The 20,075-nt window shown below is 43.3% G+C and overlaps 1 protein-coding gene across 3 annotated transcripts in view; it reads left to right on the top strand.

Moving 5' to 3' along the window:
- LPP (LIM domain containing preferred translocation partner in lipoma) overlaps positions 1–20,075 on the top strand; it is a 274,492-nt gene that overhangs the window by 185,752 nt on the left and 68,665 nt on the right. For all 3 annotated transcript variants that reach the window (XM_068405788.1, XM_068405789.1, XM_068405790.1), the window contains one exon: positions 6,662–6,785. In XM_068405788.1, coding sequence (XP_068261889.1) covers positions 6,662–6,785 — 124 coding nt within the window. The remainder of the gene's footprint in view (positions 1–6,661; positions 6,786–20,075) is intronic.

Raw genomic sequence — 20,075 nt, forward strand, 5'->3', positions numbered from 1 at the left:
TATGAAGCAGACCAAGCTCTTCCAGCCAAAAACATGGAGCTAAAATGATGCAATCTTTTTACCTTTGTATTGGTATAATGGTGGTGCTTCATTCTCTCTCTCAGTAGTACCATCCAGCTTGTGCCTTGAGTTCCTGGCTTTTTAAAAAAGTGCCTAAAATGTCTGTTACCGAAGGAAGTCGGGTTAATAGGAAAACACAAAACAAAACAGCCTGCTCCCCTTTTCATATGAGATAAGCCTTGACAAGTAAAGTGTATTTGTGTAATGATAGGGCCAAGAGGCGCCAGGCAAGATCAGGCACTGCTGCACTTGTTTCTGTATATACATTTAAACAGCAATGGGACATTAAAATGTAGTATTTTATACGTGTTCTTATTTGAAATATAGTTTAAATCTACTGTTTCCTGAGATAACCTGTCAAACTTTTATTACTTGGAGATCTGTTTGGTTTGCTTTTTCTAATGAGAAATGGCCAATGTTGCTCCATAAAAATCTAGTACATCTCCTGTTAACCCTGAATGTGTAAACAAACCAGTGTCCAGCAGAAATGACCACTCTCCGTAATAGAACTGGAAGTTGTCATTTAACACAGTCGTGCTCAATGCAGAAGCAAGCAGCAGACAGCAGTGTTTACAGATTATCCAACTTTTATAACACCTAGCAAAAATAACTAGCCCTTCCAGATTCAAAACATCAGTGAGAACGTGAAGAATAGCAAGAAAAGCTACTTAGTCTGTTTGCATATAATAGAATACAAACAATCCAAGGACAACAGAGTCATGCTCATTTATTACTGTGCTTGATGATTAATAAAACACTGTCACTGTGTAGTCACATCACAGAAGCTTGGAGAGCTTTGTAGGCACTGATTAATTAAGAGAGAAATCTTGTTAAACCCATTTTACAGAGTAATTAGGGTGCATGTACAGTGATCCTGTTGAATTCAATATCAATACACAGAAACCAAGATTTTGTTTTCATGACTATAAGCTAAAAGATGGGCTCTAGAGAGTGTCAACAGGCACCTGTGTGAGCAGCGTGGTTTTCAAAGGTCCTGGGAACATCTCAACTATTTAATGATTTTGCATTCTGGTTCTGTTGTCTTCCTTCTAAAACTATCAGACAAGATACCTCTTCTTCCACCTGTCTGCATCCTAGTTTCACAGTGGAAGAAAAAGAGATATTTGGGCAAAATTGCAGGTTGTGAAGTTGAAACAGATAAAAATAATATTAATTATTATTGCTTAAATTCTGTGTAACTTACTGTCACAACAGATCATTGAAACTAAGAGCTTAGCAGGATTAGAATAGGACTGGGAATGTGCATGGATAGCTAAGTGGGGATACAGTTACAATAATGAAGTTTAAAAATAAAGAAAAATATCCTCTAGAGCTTTGAAGTAGTTACAAAACTCCTATTTCAAAGCAAGCCAGTGTTTAACAAATGAGGGCTCTGCTGCCAGAACTGCCCGTTCTGGATTGCCAGTTTGCTGTGGGAAGCGGTGGCAGGGCAGGTAGGCAGCGAGGGAACTGGTGGCTTGTCCTGCTCTGGCACATCCCAGAAGAGACCTCTCTCCTACCTGCCCAAAGACTTGTGATTTCAGGCTGCTGGTGTGGGTGGGAGGTCACTGGCTGTCAGTGGGATCTCCTCATGCAGAGCAGCTTCTTCAAAGGATCTCGATGAATTATTCTCTGACCAGGAGTAAACCCAGGAACGTGCGTGTCTCAGGGAATCTAGGCAGAATCATCTTTTCAGGAATCTGTATGTACTCTGGCAGCTGTAACTTTTCACTGGGAAAATAAATCAAGAATTAAAATATTTTTTTCCAGTGCATCTTCTCTGTAAGAGAGATCAGTTGGCCTTAGTTATAAACTGAATTACAGCTGCAGGCAATCTTGATATTTCTTTGGGAGCGCAGCTTAGGAGAGATGTGGCACCATGCTGGATTTTTCGGTCTGAAAGTTTGCGATTGCTTTGGACAGTCAATAACTTAAATGAAAAAGTATGGTCTTTGTCAGGCCATTGAATAAAAAAATGTCCTGTGATGTTATTTAACTGTTTATTTAACTGTTGGTTAGTGAAGTGAAGTGAAAGTGCTAACTTTATGCAGATGAACAAGAAGAAAAAAACGAAAGGGAAAGTATCAGTGAAAGGTGTTTCTGGCTGCCTTTCAATTCCAAATTGGGCTAATTCTACCTTCTGAAAAGAAGGTAATTTCTGCATTTCTGTAATTGGGAACACGTAATTGAAGTTATTTTCTCTCAGAGAGAAAAAGCTACTTCTACAATATTTGCAAATGGACAAGAAAAATGACCACATACAGTGCACTCTGAATGATGGTGCATTCATCACAGCATCATCTTCAGATGTCTTTGCAGATTTTGCACTGTGTTTTTTACCCATTCGGGTAAAAATTTATATGTGGATGGGGAAGGTTCCTGTTGGCAAATACATACACTAACTGCAGAGCTCCCTTTTCTGGGCAGCCATTACATCAGAGACAGCTGATTACCAGTGAGGTCTGGAGTAGAAAACACGCGCCAGAGAAGCACTGAAACAAGTATCAACTTTGTGTACCAAAATAATGATGCAGTGATTCCACACAACTGCTTCTTTTGACCTGGCTTTTTAGGAACTGAACTTCAATGAGGAAGATGAGCCAGATGTTGTTGCAGCACTTTGAGAGTGGCACAAGTGATGAACTCACTTCCTTTTGTTTGTAATGTGAAGATATTTTCTGCCACGGGGTTTAACCCTGGGAATGTAGGCATTTTCCTAAACATCCTATCCCTAAGCATGCAGGACAGTGTTTATTCATGAATGAATTTGCATCTGCACGTGTGACTGCAATCATCATGCTCTTCCCTGAGGTTGCTCAGTATTTGATGGCAGTAGCAAAAGTTGGACTCAGGTGCTCCTGCTCCCAAAGCATGGTCCCTTCTGGCTTTTTGCTGACCAAGACTCTCTTCTTGGGTCAGTTTATCATCCCTGATGTTGCTGTGGTTAGCCAGACAGAGTGGTGCTCAGGGAATTTGGGAGGCCGTGTCACAATTCAGCACATACCACAGCTTTGAGCTGTGTCTATCTAAGGAAGTATATATTTGTGTGCCTTGAGGCGTCATGGAGAAAAGAGAATGCATGAAGAGAACTGTGGTAGATTAGACAGCAAATTGGATTTCTAGACAGCGTTGACCATTGTACAAATCAGGAGAAAATAGAGGAAGTTTAATAAACAACAACACAAGTCTGTTTTGTAAGGAAAGCCAGAGTTATATTTTTACCCTGACCTAACAAAGGAGGAGGAAGGAAACTGTTTTGCTGAAACAAGCATTCTCGATTGGACAAAGGATACGCTTTTCTCTCTCTGTTTGTGTGCGTGCGTGTCCCAGCAAACTCAACAGCATGTTCATATGCACGAAACGCATTTTCCTGGAGGCACATAGTCAGCATGTGCCATGCGAGGAGGAAAAAGATGTGCCTAGTACTGCTTAAATGTTGGTCAAAAAGACATAGCATCTTAGTCAAAGTAAGTTAGAGCATCTCATAACATTGTGGTTGGTATTTGTTATTTTTGCTGACTTTGGGTACTGGATAAGAAATCTGCCTGGTTTGGAAAAGTGCAATGTAGATAAAATATGAGAGCAGGCTATTTCTTGCATGTACGAGGCAACATGGCCTCCAAAACCAGAGAAAGTCAGACAGAACTGAAAATCTGCAGATTTTGGTGTTTCATTTTAAATGGCACAGCCCAAGCCCTTACTGAAGCGGGCACGAGCAGGAGGTGTGGGAAGCTGGCGTGGAAGAGAGAGGCAGGCTTCACACACCGCTTGCAAAGGATGTCCTGCCAAAGCCTGGCTGGTGGTGGCCTGCAGATACGGTGGCTTTGGGTCAGAGAGCGGCCAGCGTAGGTCTGCAACACTGAGTCTGGCCCTGGGGGGCTGTGTGCAAGGCTGAAGACGTGGGGCTCACAGTGGCCTGGGTGCACGTTTTCTCTTTGCCTTAGAGCCCACTTGTGATGATGGGCAAATCGCTTCAGCTCCATGCTTCTTGCTTCCCTTTTCTGTGAACAGACAGCAGCTCATGCCTTCTGTTTTGGCCCATTTCTATTATAAGGCCCAAGGGTAAATGCAGTGTTTCAGATTATGTGTGGACAGGGCCCAGCAGAAAGGCTGGAGCATGGCTCTTCCATATGGTCGTGCCACACTGGTGATTGCTAATGGGGGAAATACAGGGATGGGGGCAATCATCAGCTTCATGCTGTACTGTCTTCTCCATGCAAAGTCTAGGGAAGGAGTCTCAGTCAGTGAGGTGGCAATGGTCATTCCTTTCTGCATGGAAACTGAAATAGTTACAATAGATGGAATAATATTTTAAGAGGCTCAGTTGCCAGATTGATTTCTCAACCTAATAAATCCTTGGCTGCGCTTGCAGTGTTAAAATACATGTTCAGGCAAGATTCACGATCAGCTCTTACGAATAAGAGAGCAAAGGGAAAAAATAGGTTGTTCCAAGATTAAACGCTTTACATTTGGCACCTTTAATTGGCTTATTAATAAACCTTTTTTTAGGGTTATGCTATTTATTATTTCTAATTAAATAGTTGTCAACTAGCCTTCTAAAAACAGCCACAAAGCACTGGCCAAGGGCGTCTGGGTGTGCTAGGTCAAGTACCTGGCTCTGAAACACCTACTCATATGAGTGGCCTTATCCCCACCAAAATGATATATCCCACAGAGATGGCACTTACATGACTTGGAAAGCAAATGCAAGTCCTGCGCACCATAGACGCCTGTCTCCCCGTATGAAAAAATAAGTTGTGGTAACCCAAACACATCAGCGTGGTTGTATTTGTACAATAGAGTTTACTGAGCTGTGTGTGGATGTTCAGGATTTCCAGATGTTCAACAGCTTCCTCAGAGCAACCGCTAGGCATCTGGAAATCCTGGACAAATGCAAAAAATCCTTCAGTATTGCTCAGAAAAAAAAAATCCCTGAGCAGAAAAAGAAAACATCTCTGGGAAAATCTGAACGTATGGTAGGTCCAATTCTCAGGCAGGGAGGCTGAATGTATGGCAAATAGACCTCACACAGCCCTCCAAGGAAATTCATCCAGCCTGGAGCTTATTCCAGGTGCCCTTTCTTCCAGGGAACCATGCCACACATCTCCCTTGTGTGCTGCTGCTACTCTGTTAGAGAGCAATTGGTGGGCAGGTGGCGGGTGCAACTGCCGTGTTGTGTGTGCAGGGGAAATCCAGCACTTCCAGGGAGTGCAGTCGTGCTGCAGCACTCGTGGATGTGGTGCCTGTGAGAGAGATCAGGTCAGCAAGCGGGGGTGGTGATGGTGTACAGCTTAGCATGGGCCCTAGAAAAATAAATATGACAAGGTCAGGAACATGCAAGTGTTTGGTTTCTGGAAGTGGATGATTGAAGTATTATTGCTAAGTGCCATTCTGAGACCTTCTCTGCATTGATTGATGTCTCATTTGAAATCTCCTTCTTGCCTGAAACAAAAAGCATGAAAGCATTTAGTTAATTCTCTTGCAGTGCTTTAAAGCTGCTGTTCTCTGTTGAACACGACTGGCTCAATAAAGATTCATCATGTCAGATGTAGTCTCTATCAGCCAGATAGAAGTGGCCAGTGTATTGTTTCTCCAGTGATTTTACATTTTCTTCCCATTTAAGTAGGTATGGAGCATGAAAAAATGCTTCCTTGTAGACTAAGGCTCATAAGTTTCATATGTAAGGTCCAGTCCTTGATGAAGGTAGCAATTAATCAATGAAATCACTTGCTTTACTGGAATGCTGCATTTCATAAATAAGTTAGTTTTCGCATGCAAATCTTTCAAGAAAGCAGTGCACGCAGGGAAAGCTGCTGTCAGCATTTTTTAATCCTGAAATGACCGAGTTTCTCATTATGGACACCAAACTTAGCTTCTTCGAAGAAATTTCTAGGCATGAGATTATTTCTGTGCTTCTCAAAATATGCCTGTACTTCTGCTGTTTTCCAGGGAGAAGACTCACTGAGACAGACTGCAAATACTGTATGCCAGCTGTTAGCATATGAAGGCCAAGAGGTCTCAGTTTCTAAGCACATATTAAAACCTTTGTATCCCTAGTACTAAAAATCTGTGGACCAGCTCCTGCTCTCACTAATGTTAACAGCAGGATTTGTGTCAAAACAAACAAGAAGAGAACATAACTAGCAGTTCGGGATTATGTGTCTTTGTCCATATACTCCACCACTGTAGGAATGATTGTTCTAGCATCTTTTATATTGCATTGTTAAGTGATGGAAGCTTTTGCCAAATTCAAACTGAAATGCTTCCAAAGCCTTTTTGGTGTTGGAAAATGTTTCTATCAAGTTATCTTTAGAATAATTTTCTCCTTTATTTATTATTATGTGCTACCCAGTAGACACCTAATTATGATGCACAGGATACTTCTCATTCTAGGAGGATATATAGCACTTCACTGGATGTTTTTAGGAGTCCATTTTCATTACATTAAATGAGATGTTTACTTGTGTGAATCCCTTGGGTTTTGAAAAAAGCAAAAATAAGACAAAGAATGAAGTTCAACACTGAACAGCCAATAGACCCTCTTACTGTGGGGGAATGCTTTTATACCACATCACAGATGGTTTGTCCTTTTTTTTTTCAGGGTGGGTATCCAAGCTCTGGACCCACATCGAGCACTCCTGCCTTCAGGCCTGAGGATGAGCTGGAACATCTGACCAAGAAAATGCTGTATGACATGGAGAATCCTCCCTCTGATGACTACTTTGGTGAGCAGTGCCACGTCACAAGTGCTGTAGCCCCTTTCTGTATTTGCCACGTTCGGTAATGGGGAGGCCTGACAGCTGCGCTGTTAATGTAGTGACATTTGTATTGATGGATTTGCTTTCCATGCTTGGACTGGAAGTGTAATCATCCATAGGAATTCCTCTGTAATTTCAGCATAAATCTCATGCTCGCTTGCTGTATGTTTATAGTCTTTCTGGTTATAAAGTTGAATTTTTCAATGTCTGGTTCATTTTCACACCATCTGTCCCCAGCTTCTAGGCTACCAGTCTGAATTCAGGTGTGGTGCACTGTCTTGCCCACCTGCCCCATCCCTTCTCATTGCAGCTCCAAAAAAACTGGCGGTGTAAATGTGTTCTGATCACAAGGCATAAATTTTCATTTTCTGTATGCTGGCATAGATTAAAAGGAAATACATTTTGAGTCAATCAGATTGGTTTTACATGGGGACCCGTTAGCCAGGGACCCGTTAGCCCAGAACTGGGTCCAACAAGTACGAGGAAGACAAATCTGAACTGATTGGCTCATAACCTTGTCATCTTCCTTGCCTGGAATAAGATAAGCAGCTAATTTCCTTTTTAAGTGGTATAGAACGGAATTATCTCAGGCATCTATAGGTGTAAAATATATATCTTACCTTTATATAAAACACAGGTGATATGGCCTCTGAACTCTGCATTAAGTCAAGCGCCTTGGGCACATTTGATGTGTCTTCTCTGTATGCTTAGTTTCTTACAGGCTTGGGTGATAGTGTTGTTAGGAAGCAAACTACTGTAGTTTGTAGAGTTAAAGACTGGGATAGGCCATTCATTTTGTGTCCTTTATCTTTCTTTATTTCATCATTTCTTAAAAACTTCATTTAGATTGCCCCCTAGGTCTATTTGCTATAGATTTTGGTTGGATCAAAACATTTCTGGCTTAAAGAAACTTCCGTGGTTTGGTTTAACTGGAAAGCAGGTGGGACCAAGGTTTCGCTAATAAACAAGGGTCTTGCAGTGGCAAGGATCTGATTACATGAGAATCACAGAATCACAGAATCACAGAATGTTAGGGATTGGAAGGAACCTCGAAAGATCATCTAGTCCAATCCCCCTGCCGGGGCAGGATTGCCTAGACCATATCACACAGGAACGCGTCCAGGCGGGTTTTGAATGTCTCCAGAGAAGGAGACTCCACAACCTCTCTGGGCAGCCTGTTCCAGTGTTCAGTCACCCTTACAGTAAAGAAGTTTTTCCTCAAATTTAAGTGGAACCTTCTGTGCTCCAGCTTGCACCCATTGCCCCTTGTCCTGTCAAGGGATGTCACTGAGAAGAGCCTGGCTCCATCCTCTTGACACTTGCCCTTTACATATTTATAAACATTAATGAGGTCACCCCTCAGTCTCCTCTTCTCCAAGCTAAAGAGACCCAGCTCCCTCAGCCTCTCCTCATAAGGGAGATGTTCCACTCCCTTAATCATCTTCGTGGCTCTGCGCTGGACTCTCTCTAGCAGTTCCCTGTCCTTCTTGAACTGAGGGGCCCAGAACTGGACACAATACTCCAGATGCGGCCTCACCAGGGCAGAGTAGAGGGGGAGGAGAACCTCTCTCGACCTGCTGACCACACCCCTTCTAATACACCCCACGATGCCATTGGCCTTCTTGGCCACAAGGGCACACTGCTGGCTCATGGTCATCCTGCTGTCCACTAGGACCCCCAGGTCCCTTTCCCCTACGCTGGTCTCCAACAGCTCTGTCCCCAACTTGTACTGGTACATGGGGTTGTTCTTGCCCAGATGCAGGACTCTACACTTGCCCTTGTTATATTTCATTAAATTTCTCCCTGCCCAACTCTCCAGCCTGTCCAGGTCTCTCTGAATGGCTGCGCAGCCTTCCGTTGTGTCAGCCACTCCTCCCAGTTTTGTGTCATCAGCGAACTTGCTGACAGCGCACTCTAATCCCTCATCCAAGTCATTAATGAATATATTGAATAGAACTGGTCCCAGAACCGACCCTTGCGGAACTCCGCTAGACACAGACCTCCAGCTGGACTCTGTCCCACTGACCACTACTCTCTGGCTTCTTTCCTTCAGCCAGTTTACAATCCACCTCACTACCCGATCATCCAGACCACACTTCCCCAGTTTAGCTGTGAGGATGCTGTGGGAGACCGTGTCAAACGCTTTACTGAAATCGAGATAGACCACATCCACAGCTTTACCATCATCTATCCACCGGGTAACATCCTCATAAAAGGCTATCAAGTTGGTTGAGCAAGACTTCCCGTTGGTGAAGCCATGCTGAGTGCCCCTAATGATCCCCCTATCCTTGATGTGCCTAGAGACAGCACCAAGAACAAGTTGCTCCATCACCTTTCCAGGGATGGAGGTGAGGCTGACTGGTCTATAGTTACCCGGGTCCTCCTTCCTGCCCTTTTTGAAGACTGGAGTGACATTCGCTTTCCTCCAGTCCTCAGGCACCTCTCCTGTTGCCCATGACTTAGCAAAGATGATGGAGAGTGGCCTAGCAATGACTTCCGCCAGCTCCCTCAGCACCCGCGGGTGCATCCCATCAGGGCCCATGGATTTATGGACATCCAGGTTGCTTAATTGGTCCCTGACCCAGCCCTCATCAACCAAGACAGATTCCTCCTCTATCCTGACTTCTTCTGAGGCCTCAGGGGTCCAGGGCTCCTCAGGACAGCCTCCAACAGTATAGACAGAGGCAAAGAAGGCATTCAGTAACTCCGCCTTCTTTTTATCCTCTGTCTCCAGGACCCCCACCTCATTCATCAGTGGGCCTACATTGCCTCTAGTGTTGGCTTTACCTGCAATGTATTTGAAGAAGCCCTTTCTGTTGTCCTTGACCTCTCTTGCAAGGTTTAATTCCAAGGAGGCCTTAGCTTTCCTAGTTGCCTCCCTACATCCTCTGACAACAGACTTATATTCCTCCCAAGTGGCCAGCCCAAAGCCAAAATGAGAAGGTCAAGATGTTCTCATCAAACAGACATTGCCCTTGTAGGTAGGGTTGATATTAGTCCCCATTCTCCATCAGTACCTTCTATCTTCTATGGTCTCCACCCTCACAGCTGAAATGTCTTCTCTATAAACATTGATAGTCATCAGAGTTGATGACTAGCACAGATCTGAGGTGTGAGCAAGAATGACTAACTGAAGGGAGGATAACCAGAGAGTGTTTTCTGTGCTGCTGCTGCATTTGACTTCATCTCTGCCCGTATCCATTTGTGTTCACTCTCTGATGTTTTAAGTGAAGCAATAACCAAACAAACATAACATGTATTTAGCCATTAGCCTGAGCGGGCAAGAGGGAGAAACTTTTTTCCCCGCTTCCTTCAGGCAAATGGCTGAAGCCCTGAAGCATGAGATTTGATTACAGTCATTTTCTTAATGCAGAGCTGTGAGTGGAAGGAGCTGGTTGATGGACCAAAGCCCACCCAGTTCTCCTCATAGCCCAAGAAGGTAGGCAGTTGAACAAAGAACTTGGAGATTCACAGGCTCCAAGGTCAGAAAGGACCTTGCCATTGTACTGCCTAATGTCCTACTCTCAGTTTCTCCTAGAAACATGATTGAATCATTACTTTAAAAAAAAAATCTAATCTTATCTTAAAGACTTCAAGCAATGGTGAGTCAACCACCTACCCTGATAAGCTGTTCTAGTGATTAATTTTCCTCACAGCTCGGAAATTGCTTCCTGAAGTGGAGCTTTAGTTTTGTTTAGCACTTGTATTTATGAAGCCGAAGCGCTTGGGTTTTGCAGACTAATACTGTATCACTAAGATGTCTCTGCTCTATTTGAGAGTGTGGTACATCAAAGTGTTTTCATCCAAAAGGGATGCATAGCTCAAAGGGTTGGAACATAAAGTCTCTCAACATTAGGTCATCAATTTGTCTATCAGATGGGAGGTCAGACCAATGCCATGCCAAGAGCTCTTAATTCAGCAGGAGACAAGAAAAGGGAAAGGAGGCTCCAGAGCATTCAGAAATGTTGCCAATGTTGTTTATATAAGCAGTAGCATGATCAACGGTGGAATAATCATGCATGATGCAAGCTGGAAGATGAAAAAGAAACCACCCTAGTCCTACCTCAGGCAGGTGATGTTTAATTACATGCTGCACCTGACTGATCTTCTAATTGCACTGAATCTGCGCCACTGAAGGCCATCTTTGAAGCAGTGTCCAGCCTTGACATTCTTGATGTGCAGAAGAACCGTGTGTTGGGTTGAACTCCTCCTCAGCTCTCGAAGCATGTTATGCCCCATGCAGCCATTTGGGAGACATGGCCACAACTAATTATGTACCTACCAAGAAAAACATAAAACAAAACCAGTAGTTCTGGAACACAACTGCTTTTTACGGTTGAATAAAATCAAAGAAGTGGGCTGCCCTCATCCTCCTAGGTTTGTTCCAGCCCAAGTTACTTCCAGCAGAAGATGGTCTCTGGAGTCACAATGGATGAGGCTTTTTGATATGGCAGTTTTATACTAATTCTGGCTATGTCACAGCTAAATACCTATCTACTTGAGCTGTCAGCCAGTGCCTTTCAGTAACTTCATGCTCATGTGGAAAGAACAAATTAAGTGCGGGAGGGAAAAAAGAGTCTTTTAACTTTGGTTAACTGTCTCAACCAATATCTCTGCCTTTGTTCTTTATTTGTTTAGTATGGTAGCATGGATTGTACAAGATTCATATGGCACATTGATCAAATAATCAGGAAAAGGACAAATGGACAGAGACATTGACTCTGATTTGCATTAAATATCTTCTGCCTGAGGTCTAAATGCCATGGTAATTGTAGCATACCAGATAGCTGTCAGCTAATCATTTTTATTAGTTTGAATTTAGAAAACTGGATTTCAGCATATTAAAAGTTGGTTAAGAGCAGATAGGTTTTGAATTGAGGAATCTAATTAACCTTGCTAGAAAGCTGCAAGGCGTTATATTAAGTCATGAAAATAATTTGTTGGAATAATTACATATGAACTGTCAGGCTGGAGAAAGGTCATTTTACTTGGCCCGTCAGCACTCTGGGATGTTTTCTGTAACTATCTTCCTTCTGCAATTTCACTTGCCGTATCTCTGTTTTTCGGTCAAGCCAGCTTGATTCTGGGGTCAGCATGGGCAGAGTGGAGATTCCTGGCGAGGGAAGAGGAGTAGGAGCCACTAAAGTTGTCTCTTTGCCCTGGAAGTGGCAGCTGGTACTGCTGACAGACCAAGTGAGCTGAGTTCAGGAGCAGGATGGATAGCACTTCCACCAGGTCTGTGCTCACTACACCTCTCTGCAGCTTCCCTGGGTGGAAATTACTGAAGGTGATTTCAGAGTTGGGGGAACTGTTCTAGCCAGTGATCGCTCATGCAAGCACACGTAGCTGGCAGCAAGGCATGGTTCACACTGCGCTCCCGAGGAGCCTGGGCGCATGGTGAGAGCCAGAAGCAGCATGCTGGAGACACTCTTCGGAGCAGCAAGATCATGGTTTGCAGCTGTTCGTTGCCTAAACTTACCACAGCAGCACGATCCAGTCAGTGGGAAATCGTCTAGCTACTATTGGCAAGGCAGTGCTTAAGCATGGAAATATCATCACTAAGCATAGTAATTAAAAAAAACGCTGTGAATTTTTAGGAGTTAAACATGCATGGGGGGTATTCTGCCTAACTTAGTTTTGTTGAAAGGCCACACTACCGAACTAAGTCTAAGCACCCTGATCTTTGATGTATTTCCCCTTCTAACCTCCTGTAGGTTATGGAGTGACTTATGGAGTGAGTTCTCCTGAGAAGTCCTTGGCAGATCAGCAAACTGAAGTCTCATAAGTCTGAGCTGCTCTTCCTTCTTCACTGCTGATTCAGTTGCTGACCTGTGGTAGTTGGCTGTCTTTAATCAAATCCCTTTTTATTAGAAAGGATTCCCAAATGCTTTATGCGCTGTGCAGTAGGGATGGTTTCTCTCTGTCACAGCCCTCCCCGTTGATAAATGTGCTATTGTAGATAGGCATGTCTGATTTGTTGAAAAAAAAAGAATACTTCGTGGACTGGAAATTGGGTAAGGTTGGGAGAGAAGAAATGGATATTTACAGATTAGGATGAAACTATCAAAATTGTTTGTTGGCCACCATAGGAAATTAAAGCCCTTGATTTTGCATTTAAAAAAACCAAAATACACACACACAAAGATCACAACTGTTCTGGACCACTGTTTAAAGTCTCATAGAAAGAAATGACTTCTGGCAGCTTATCAGTCTCTATCACCATGCAGACAGTGCTGATTAAGACTGGAAAAGTGCCATCAGGGCCCCTCATCTCCTGTTGCCATCTGGACTATGTCCCAGCTGAGTCACTCCCCACAGCAAAGGAGTTTCCTTGACTGGTGGGAAGAAACTTTCGCTGGTATTTTACCGTAAGTGCTCAGAACTACCAAAGGAACCACCAGTTTTATGTATTTGATAAGGTAGTAGTCTCCTTTTATAGTTCCAGTGTGCTGTAGGGATGCACACGGGGAGTAGAGAGGCACTAAGATGGTCCTGTTGAAAATACTCAGTTTGTGCAATAAAGGGATCTTGATTTGTCTCAGAGCTGATAATTCAGGATATATAGTTTTCTTATGTGTATTTGCTGTGTGCCCTGACTTTGACAACGGGAGAGGTGGTGCAGAGTTAGGCTGAGGAGCAACGCCAACCAGCAGGATGCTTGACTTCCTTTTCTGCTTCTCATCCTGACCTCTTGTGAGACCTGTGGCTGATCATTTTACCTTTCCGAACTCTCTTTTTTCCCCTTTCACCCTGTTTGCGGGGCACTTAATCTGCATAGTCCTTCAGACAGGAGCTGATTAACAGCAGCAGTTGTATGAGTGCCCTCCACGGAGAAGCTTTCATCTTTAATGGTTCTTTGAGGTGCTGTGTCACAGTTAAGACTAAAGAACGATAAGTGGCACCAGTATTGAATCTGTCAAGGCTCTGTCAACCTTTTCACTCACTGGCTTTGCGTCTCCATTAGGTTTCCATTTGTAAGCTAAAAATCCTTCACTAGTACCAGAGACCTGGTGTCTGAACGGTGTCAAAGGTGTTCCATAATTTTACTTCTTGAGAGGCAGGACATAGGTTAGCAGGTAGCAGTCCAAGTAAGATATGGGAGAGAGTGTGGTAGAGTCATAGAAGCTTCAGATGAGGAGGCACACTAGGTTGTCCAGGTATGGCTTCCTTCAGGTCATGGTGTCTGTTTCCTTTGACATGGCTCTGTGTGCTGAACAGTTCTAGTGTCTCTAAATTGAACATGTTCTGCATTGTGTTTCAGTCTTTGTCACACATCTCTGTGGCCTTTAAGAGGCTCAGGTAGACTCTTAGTTTCATCTGAATTACCATCAGAAAGAGAAAATGAAAGTTGTCATATCTTGCCTCTATTCCTAGGTCTCTTCTGAAAAGGTTATCATTAAAAGATGCAGCTTATTATTACAAGAGCATAATTACATCGTAATTTTGCTATGTAATGTGATGTGTCATCATGCCTTTTTGTTTAAAGGCAGGTTTTCTGGTGCAAGATAGCATACGTCCTCATCTGAACAACATCTGGGTCAGAAAATAGTAGGTTAGATTTTCAACAACTGATGAGCCGACAGTCATTTTCTGTTATGTAACCGCTCACAAAAGCAGGAAGAACAGATATATAATGGGGACCCTTTTCTTCATTGTAGTGCAAGTTATTATTTTTTATGTTCAAGCCATATTCCAGCATTTGCGCACAGGCTACAAAGGCTGGGAGCAGCCTGTGCTCAGGGAGGTCATAGTGCAGTACCATCAACTTCCAGCTGCCCTCTTGTGGCCTGCCGCAAGGGAAGTCACCCTGCCTCTGCTCCCCAGGGGCTTTAATTACCCTGGTAAATGGCTTTCAGAGCCTGTTTCTTCAGTCTCACTTCTGTCAATGCTTGCCACCCCCGTCTAGCGTTCTGTCAGGGAGTCAGTCCTGTGACTGCTGGCATCCTTGCACAGCAAGTGCAGGTAAAGTTTGGAGAGCAAATTTGTAAGGATAGTCTCAATGCAACCTACAGGGTGAATTTTGGCCCACAGTTCCAAAGTGGGAAGAGAAAAAGAGGCCAGTGAGTGGCTGGAGAGCAAAATATACCATGTCTACATGCATTTATCTCCAGCTATGAGAAAGACGAGAGAAAACAAGGACACAGAGGCTGTGAGCTGGTGTAAGTTGCTTTTCAGCGTTTGAAAGACTGTGTAAGTGGACGCAAAAGTTTGATTCTTCCTGCTATTGATGTGATCCACATTCTACTGTAATTGTGCAGTAATTGTGGGAAAAATGTTTTGTGAAGCTAAGCACCTAGATCTTTTTATGCCAGGGATCTTAGTCTTACAAAGTCTTGAGTGCACATCTCTTAATGAAGACCAAGCAGATGTAGCAGTCAGGAATGAGGGAAGGTTGCACTCCTGTAAGCCCTGAGCACCTAGTACCCACATCTGCCAGGAGGCAAGAGACTCACGTTCCCTTTTTCCTCTTCTTATCCATGCAAAAGCGGACAAGACTTTGCATCATGATTGTTTCTGAAGCACTGTCTTTTCAGAGACCAGCACTGCTTCACAGCTGTGATCAAAACCAAAATTACCCTTTGTTACTGTAGGTGATAAAATGCCAGCTGGAACAGGTAGCAAGCAGCATGACTTCGTTGGTGTTTTTAAGACCCTGATTTAGCTTGAATTGATGGCAGTCAACCTAGACATGTTTTTACTTTTAAACAGAACTGATACGATGCAGAAGTCATTTAATGGACAGTAAGTGCAGAGTACCAAGTTAGCATTTTAGCAAAGGGATTTCCATGATCACCTGTGTGCTGTGAAAGAAAGGTGGGTTTCAGGCCATGAGTGGAATTAGATTTGTCCCAACAGTCAGTAAATGAAAGCTGACAATTTCCTGCTGTCTTCTAAGAGGAGTGAAATGTGATAATGAAATATCAGGGATGTGTCTTTCTAAAGTACAGCAGTATTCTACAGGATTCTCCAGCATGTTTAAAAATGAACATATCCATGGAAAAAAATTAATCCATGAGGGTGGTAGATATTTCTTATGTTGTGATCAGGCCCTTAGTGTTCTGGGAGCTGTACAAATGAATAGCAAAGCTCAGCCTCCTACTGAGAAAACTTTGGACAATGATGAGTCTACTAATCAACCCCCCAAAAATTAATAGTCCTATATGAAAACAAAGTAAATCTTTCTACCTTTATTTGAGAAGCAGTTCAAAGAGAATCCAGCTTGTTCATGATAAACTTACATGCCCAAAGTAAACTCTCTATGGACTGAAATGGCTGAAGAATTGATAATGAGCCATCGAGTCTTCAGCTGCAGCTCATTAGTCCGTAGCTAACTCAGGTCATTAAGAAGCGAACGTGTGACCTACCTTATGGCTGTTTCCTGCCCCACATGAAATGAGTTGGCTGGTCTCAGGGGGGTTCTCTGTGGGTACGTCATCACCTCACTTAAACCCATAAATTTTGGCACCCGGAGGACCCCTGGTTGGGAATCTCCTCAAGGAGGCCGGTAGCTAGAGGCAGACTGTTAGTCTAGGTACATGTGAGATGGAGAAGGTTTGTTCTCCCTCTCCTCCTGTTAGATCTGTTTTATGGAGATGAGTGAAACGAGGACTTTGCATCCAGGATTTCATAAGCACTAAACTCTCACACACAGGTATTTTAAGAGGGTGTGTGTGTATGTGTGTCTATGAATGAGTGAGAATGTTTTTCTGGACTGTAGTTTTATAGAAATAATTTTCACTTCAGATAGAGCTTTGGAGTGCTTTAAGCCTCAAGACATTCTTTTTTTTGGTTATAACTTTTGGCTAAGTTGTGGAGAGAGATACAGGCAGTCAGTTTTGGAGCTGGGGTTAGAAACCACACTTCCAGACATGCAGTCCTGGGCAAATCTTTGTCCCAGTAACATGAAAACAGTTTAATTTCTCTTTGTTTCAAGTGAGTTATGCACATGACCTGGCATAAATGAACCCTATTTTTGCTTTTTTAAAACTGAAAACAGCTCACCTATTGTTTGAAGCTGGTTGCACTAAATTTGCAGTTGCTTCCGTGTTATTTTATGGCTTATTTGTACTGCAGTAACATCTAAGGCCTGCTAGCAAGCCTGTGGTCATGCTGCACTATGTGCAAATTAAACATGAAGTAGGAAACAGTATGCATCCCTCAGAGCTCCCAAACTGAAAATACGGCAAGGACCAGGAAATGATTATTGTCCTTAATTTACAGACGAGGGGCTGACTGGCAGAGTTTAGATGACTCACCCAGAGTCATGCAGAGAACCAGTAGCAAAGTGGGAATTGAGCCTAGAATTCCTTCAAGTCCCGTACCTTACCCACAGCCATGGCCACACTCTTTATTTTATGTGAAAATCGACAAAATGGATTTGTGAGCCTTGTCTGATGAGAAATCACAACTGGTCTGAAGGCTCTTCCCAGCACTTAGATCACAAGCCCTATTTTCCAGGGTTAATAACATGGCTGTGAAAATAAGAAAGGGGGGAAAAAAGCACTCTGGGATTTTAACTGCTGTATATAGTGTAGTCACTAATGCTATCACACTTCAGCATTTAGATAGTTCAAGGCTATTAGGAAAATTGATAATTCCCCATAGTAATCTGTTACTTTCCAGTCTAACAATCACTGTTCCACAGGGGTGGGTGGGGGGCACAGTGTGGCATTTGTTTTTTCTTCTTCTGGTGGCATTTGTCTCGTGTTGTCTTTTTTGATATGGTGGTTTGTCTCTTGCCAGTAACTTTTGGGGGTATTTTGAGTGTCATTTGAAGTTTACTTGGAGGGAAAGGCCAGATTTTATCTGAGAGTGAAATGTGGTAAAAAAAGAATTAAACAGGGCTGTCTCATTTGCTGAGTGTTCTCCTCCAGCCTGTTCTCTTCTGATAGAAATGCATCAAAACTGTTCACTTTTTTCTTTTCTTTTTTTTTTTAAGGAATCACTTTGACTCAGGTTGTTCAAGATGAATCATAACCCACTTTCTCATCTGAGATGTGCAAAAAAAAATAAAATTCCAGCTCTGCTGTCAATGTCAGCATAATCAATACAGTGTTTCTTGGTGGTGCAAAGAGGTAGGGGAGGATTAAAAGAATGAAAAGAATCAAAAGCAGCCAAACTTCCCTGCTGCTTTTAGTGAGCTGCACTGTTTTCATGTCTGCAAATGCACCTTGCTGTTCATCATGCCATCTTGGACATGAACACAGTTTTCAAGTCTCTGGCTACAACCTGAGGTCACAACCAGTGCTCAGAAGTCAGGAGACTGTCATCCCAAACTGGCAGGCAGATCACGAGAAGCCAGCCCTGGCAGACATTTGGGATGCTACCAGCAGCCGAGACTAAACCTGTTTCGACTTGTGAAACTTGCTGTTAAGATGTCACCTGCCTGAACTGTGCCAGCACAGATTTTGTCAGCTGATGAGGAGAGTGTGGCAAAGCACCCTGCCTGTCCCGTGGCCCTGCCTGAGCCAGCTCCATTGAGGGAAAAGGAAAACTTCAATAGCAATAGGATCGCTATCGTAGGTGCAAACCGGAGACAGGAGACCACATCTGATACCTCATCACCAGCTTTCATTTATGAACTTGCTCATTTGCATTTATTTTTTCTTTTTTTCCTTGTGTATCTGCCAAGGCATACACAGAGATATAGAAATGGTTACCTCTGGTAGTGTGAACTGAGAGTGAGAGCCTAACCCCTGAAAAGCTGTGTTCACAGCACCAGGGTCAAAAGGGGACAGCACAGGTAGGCAGATGGGTTTTAACAGTTGATGAAATTAATCTCCACATTGAGCACAGTGGTTCAGTAAAACACCAAGGCAATAACAGACACCTTTGTAGGGACTTTAGAGGTGTGGGTGCAACCATCTTCCAAAGCGTGAGACACTGTCTGCAACTAAAGACAGGCACCTGGACTTGGGATGTGAATGATTTTCTCTCATAGATCCTTCCAAACTACTGTCCCAGCCACGCTAAACTGTTTGTTTAAAGCTGTGAATCAGGCTGTATTCAGTTAGCAGCAGTGTTCAGCTTTAATATGCAATTTCCTCAACAAATTCTGATTCCAGACAGTATCTTGGGAGGTTAATAACTTACTATCTGCTAAGTGCGTGTTCTGATTCTGTCTATGCTGTCAGGGGCAGACTAAGAGATGATGTGCAGCATTTTATGTGAGGGTAGGTTGGAAGGAAGGAAAGTTTTTTGTGGGGTTTTGGTTGTTTTTGTTGCCATTTAAAATTACACTCTGAAAAAAAACATCTTTTAAAATGCCACTATGTCCTCATTATCTGCTTGCCCTGAAAGGCAAGTGAATTCAGCTGCTGGCTTTTTGCAGAAAGCCCGAAGTCTTTTGACTTTTCTGTGGTGTGATGAATGGCTGGGACATGACAATGCTGACTTTCCACCTCTTTTTAACATGGAGATTGTTTGTGATCACATGAGCTGAGGAATTCTGTGTGATTGAGCTTTCCTGGAGGGAGACATTTGGAAGGGACGTTAATGTGGATCATTTATGCTCTGCAGAAGACTGTCATGTGCAGTTAGCTCTTCTGGACAGAAAAGTCCTAGCGATCATCATTGCCAACGTGGAGCTAATTCTGGTCATGTGTTCTCACTGTCATCTCCACAAGCTGGGCAGCTGCTTCTCATTTCTGTCCCGTGGCTGAAATTAGTGAGAATCCTAAAATGCATATGTATATATGCATGTGTGTGTGCACATATATACATAGTGCAGGATGCTACATGGACCCTGGATTCTAAGGGCATTCCCTTCTTTCCCATTCTCCATCTCAACATCTCTCATGAACTGATCCAGCTTTCGATGCCTACATGGTCTTGTGAAGTGTGACTGCCTCCAGCACTGGCAAATATGATGTGTGCGTTTAGAGGAGGGAGGAAGGGGTGGAGGGGGGACAGGACTGGGGAGGGTATGGCTACAATAAGAGTGGATGTTTGAGTGGGACATTTTTAAATATTCCATCATTTATCTGTATATGTCTAAAAACATTGGCTTCTTCTAAAGATAAAATGGCAAAGCACAGGCTTCAGTGTGCCATGCTTGCGTAATTCTGTTAGGCTACTACTGGTGGCCAAAACCTACAACCATAACCTCTTATTCTATGTATACTCAATTTCCATGCAAGGCAACAAGAAGAGGAGGGGAGTGAAAAGGGGAGGTTGCTTATGGGCAGAAATGATTCCCTTGTTTTTTCACAGGCATAATTCAAAAGTTGAAGAAAGTGGAGCATGTGCACTGCAGAT

The sequence above is a fragment of the Nyctibius grandis genome, chromosome 8 (genome assembly GCF_013368605.1).
Source record: "Nyctibius grandis isolate bNycGra1 chromosome 8, bNycGra1.pri, whole genome shotgun sequence".
NCBI lineage: Eukaryota > Metazoa > Chordata > Aves > Nyctibiiformes > Nyctibiidae > Nyctibius > Nyctibius grandis.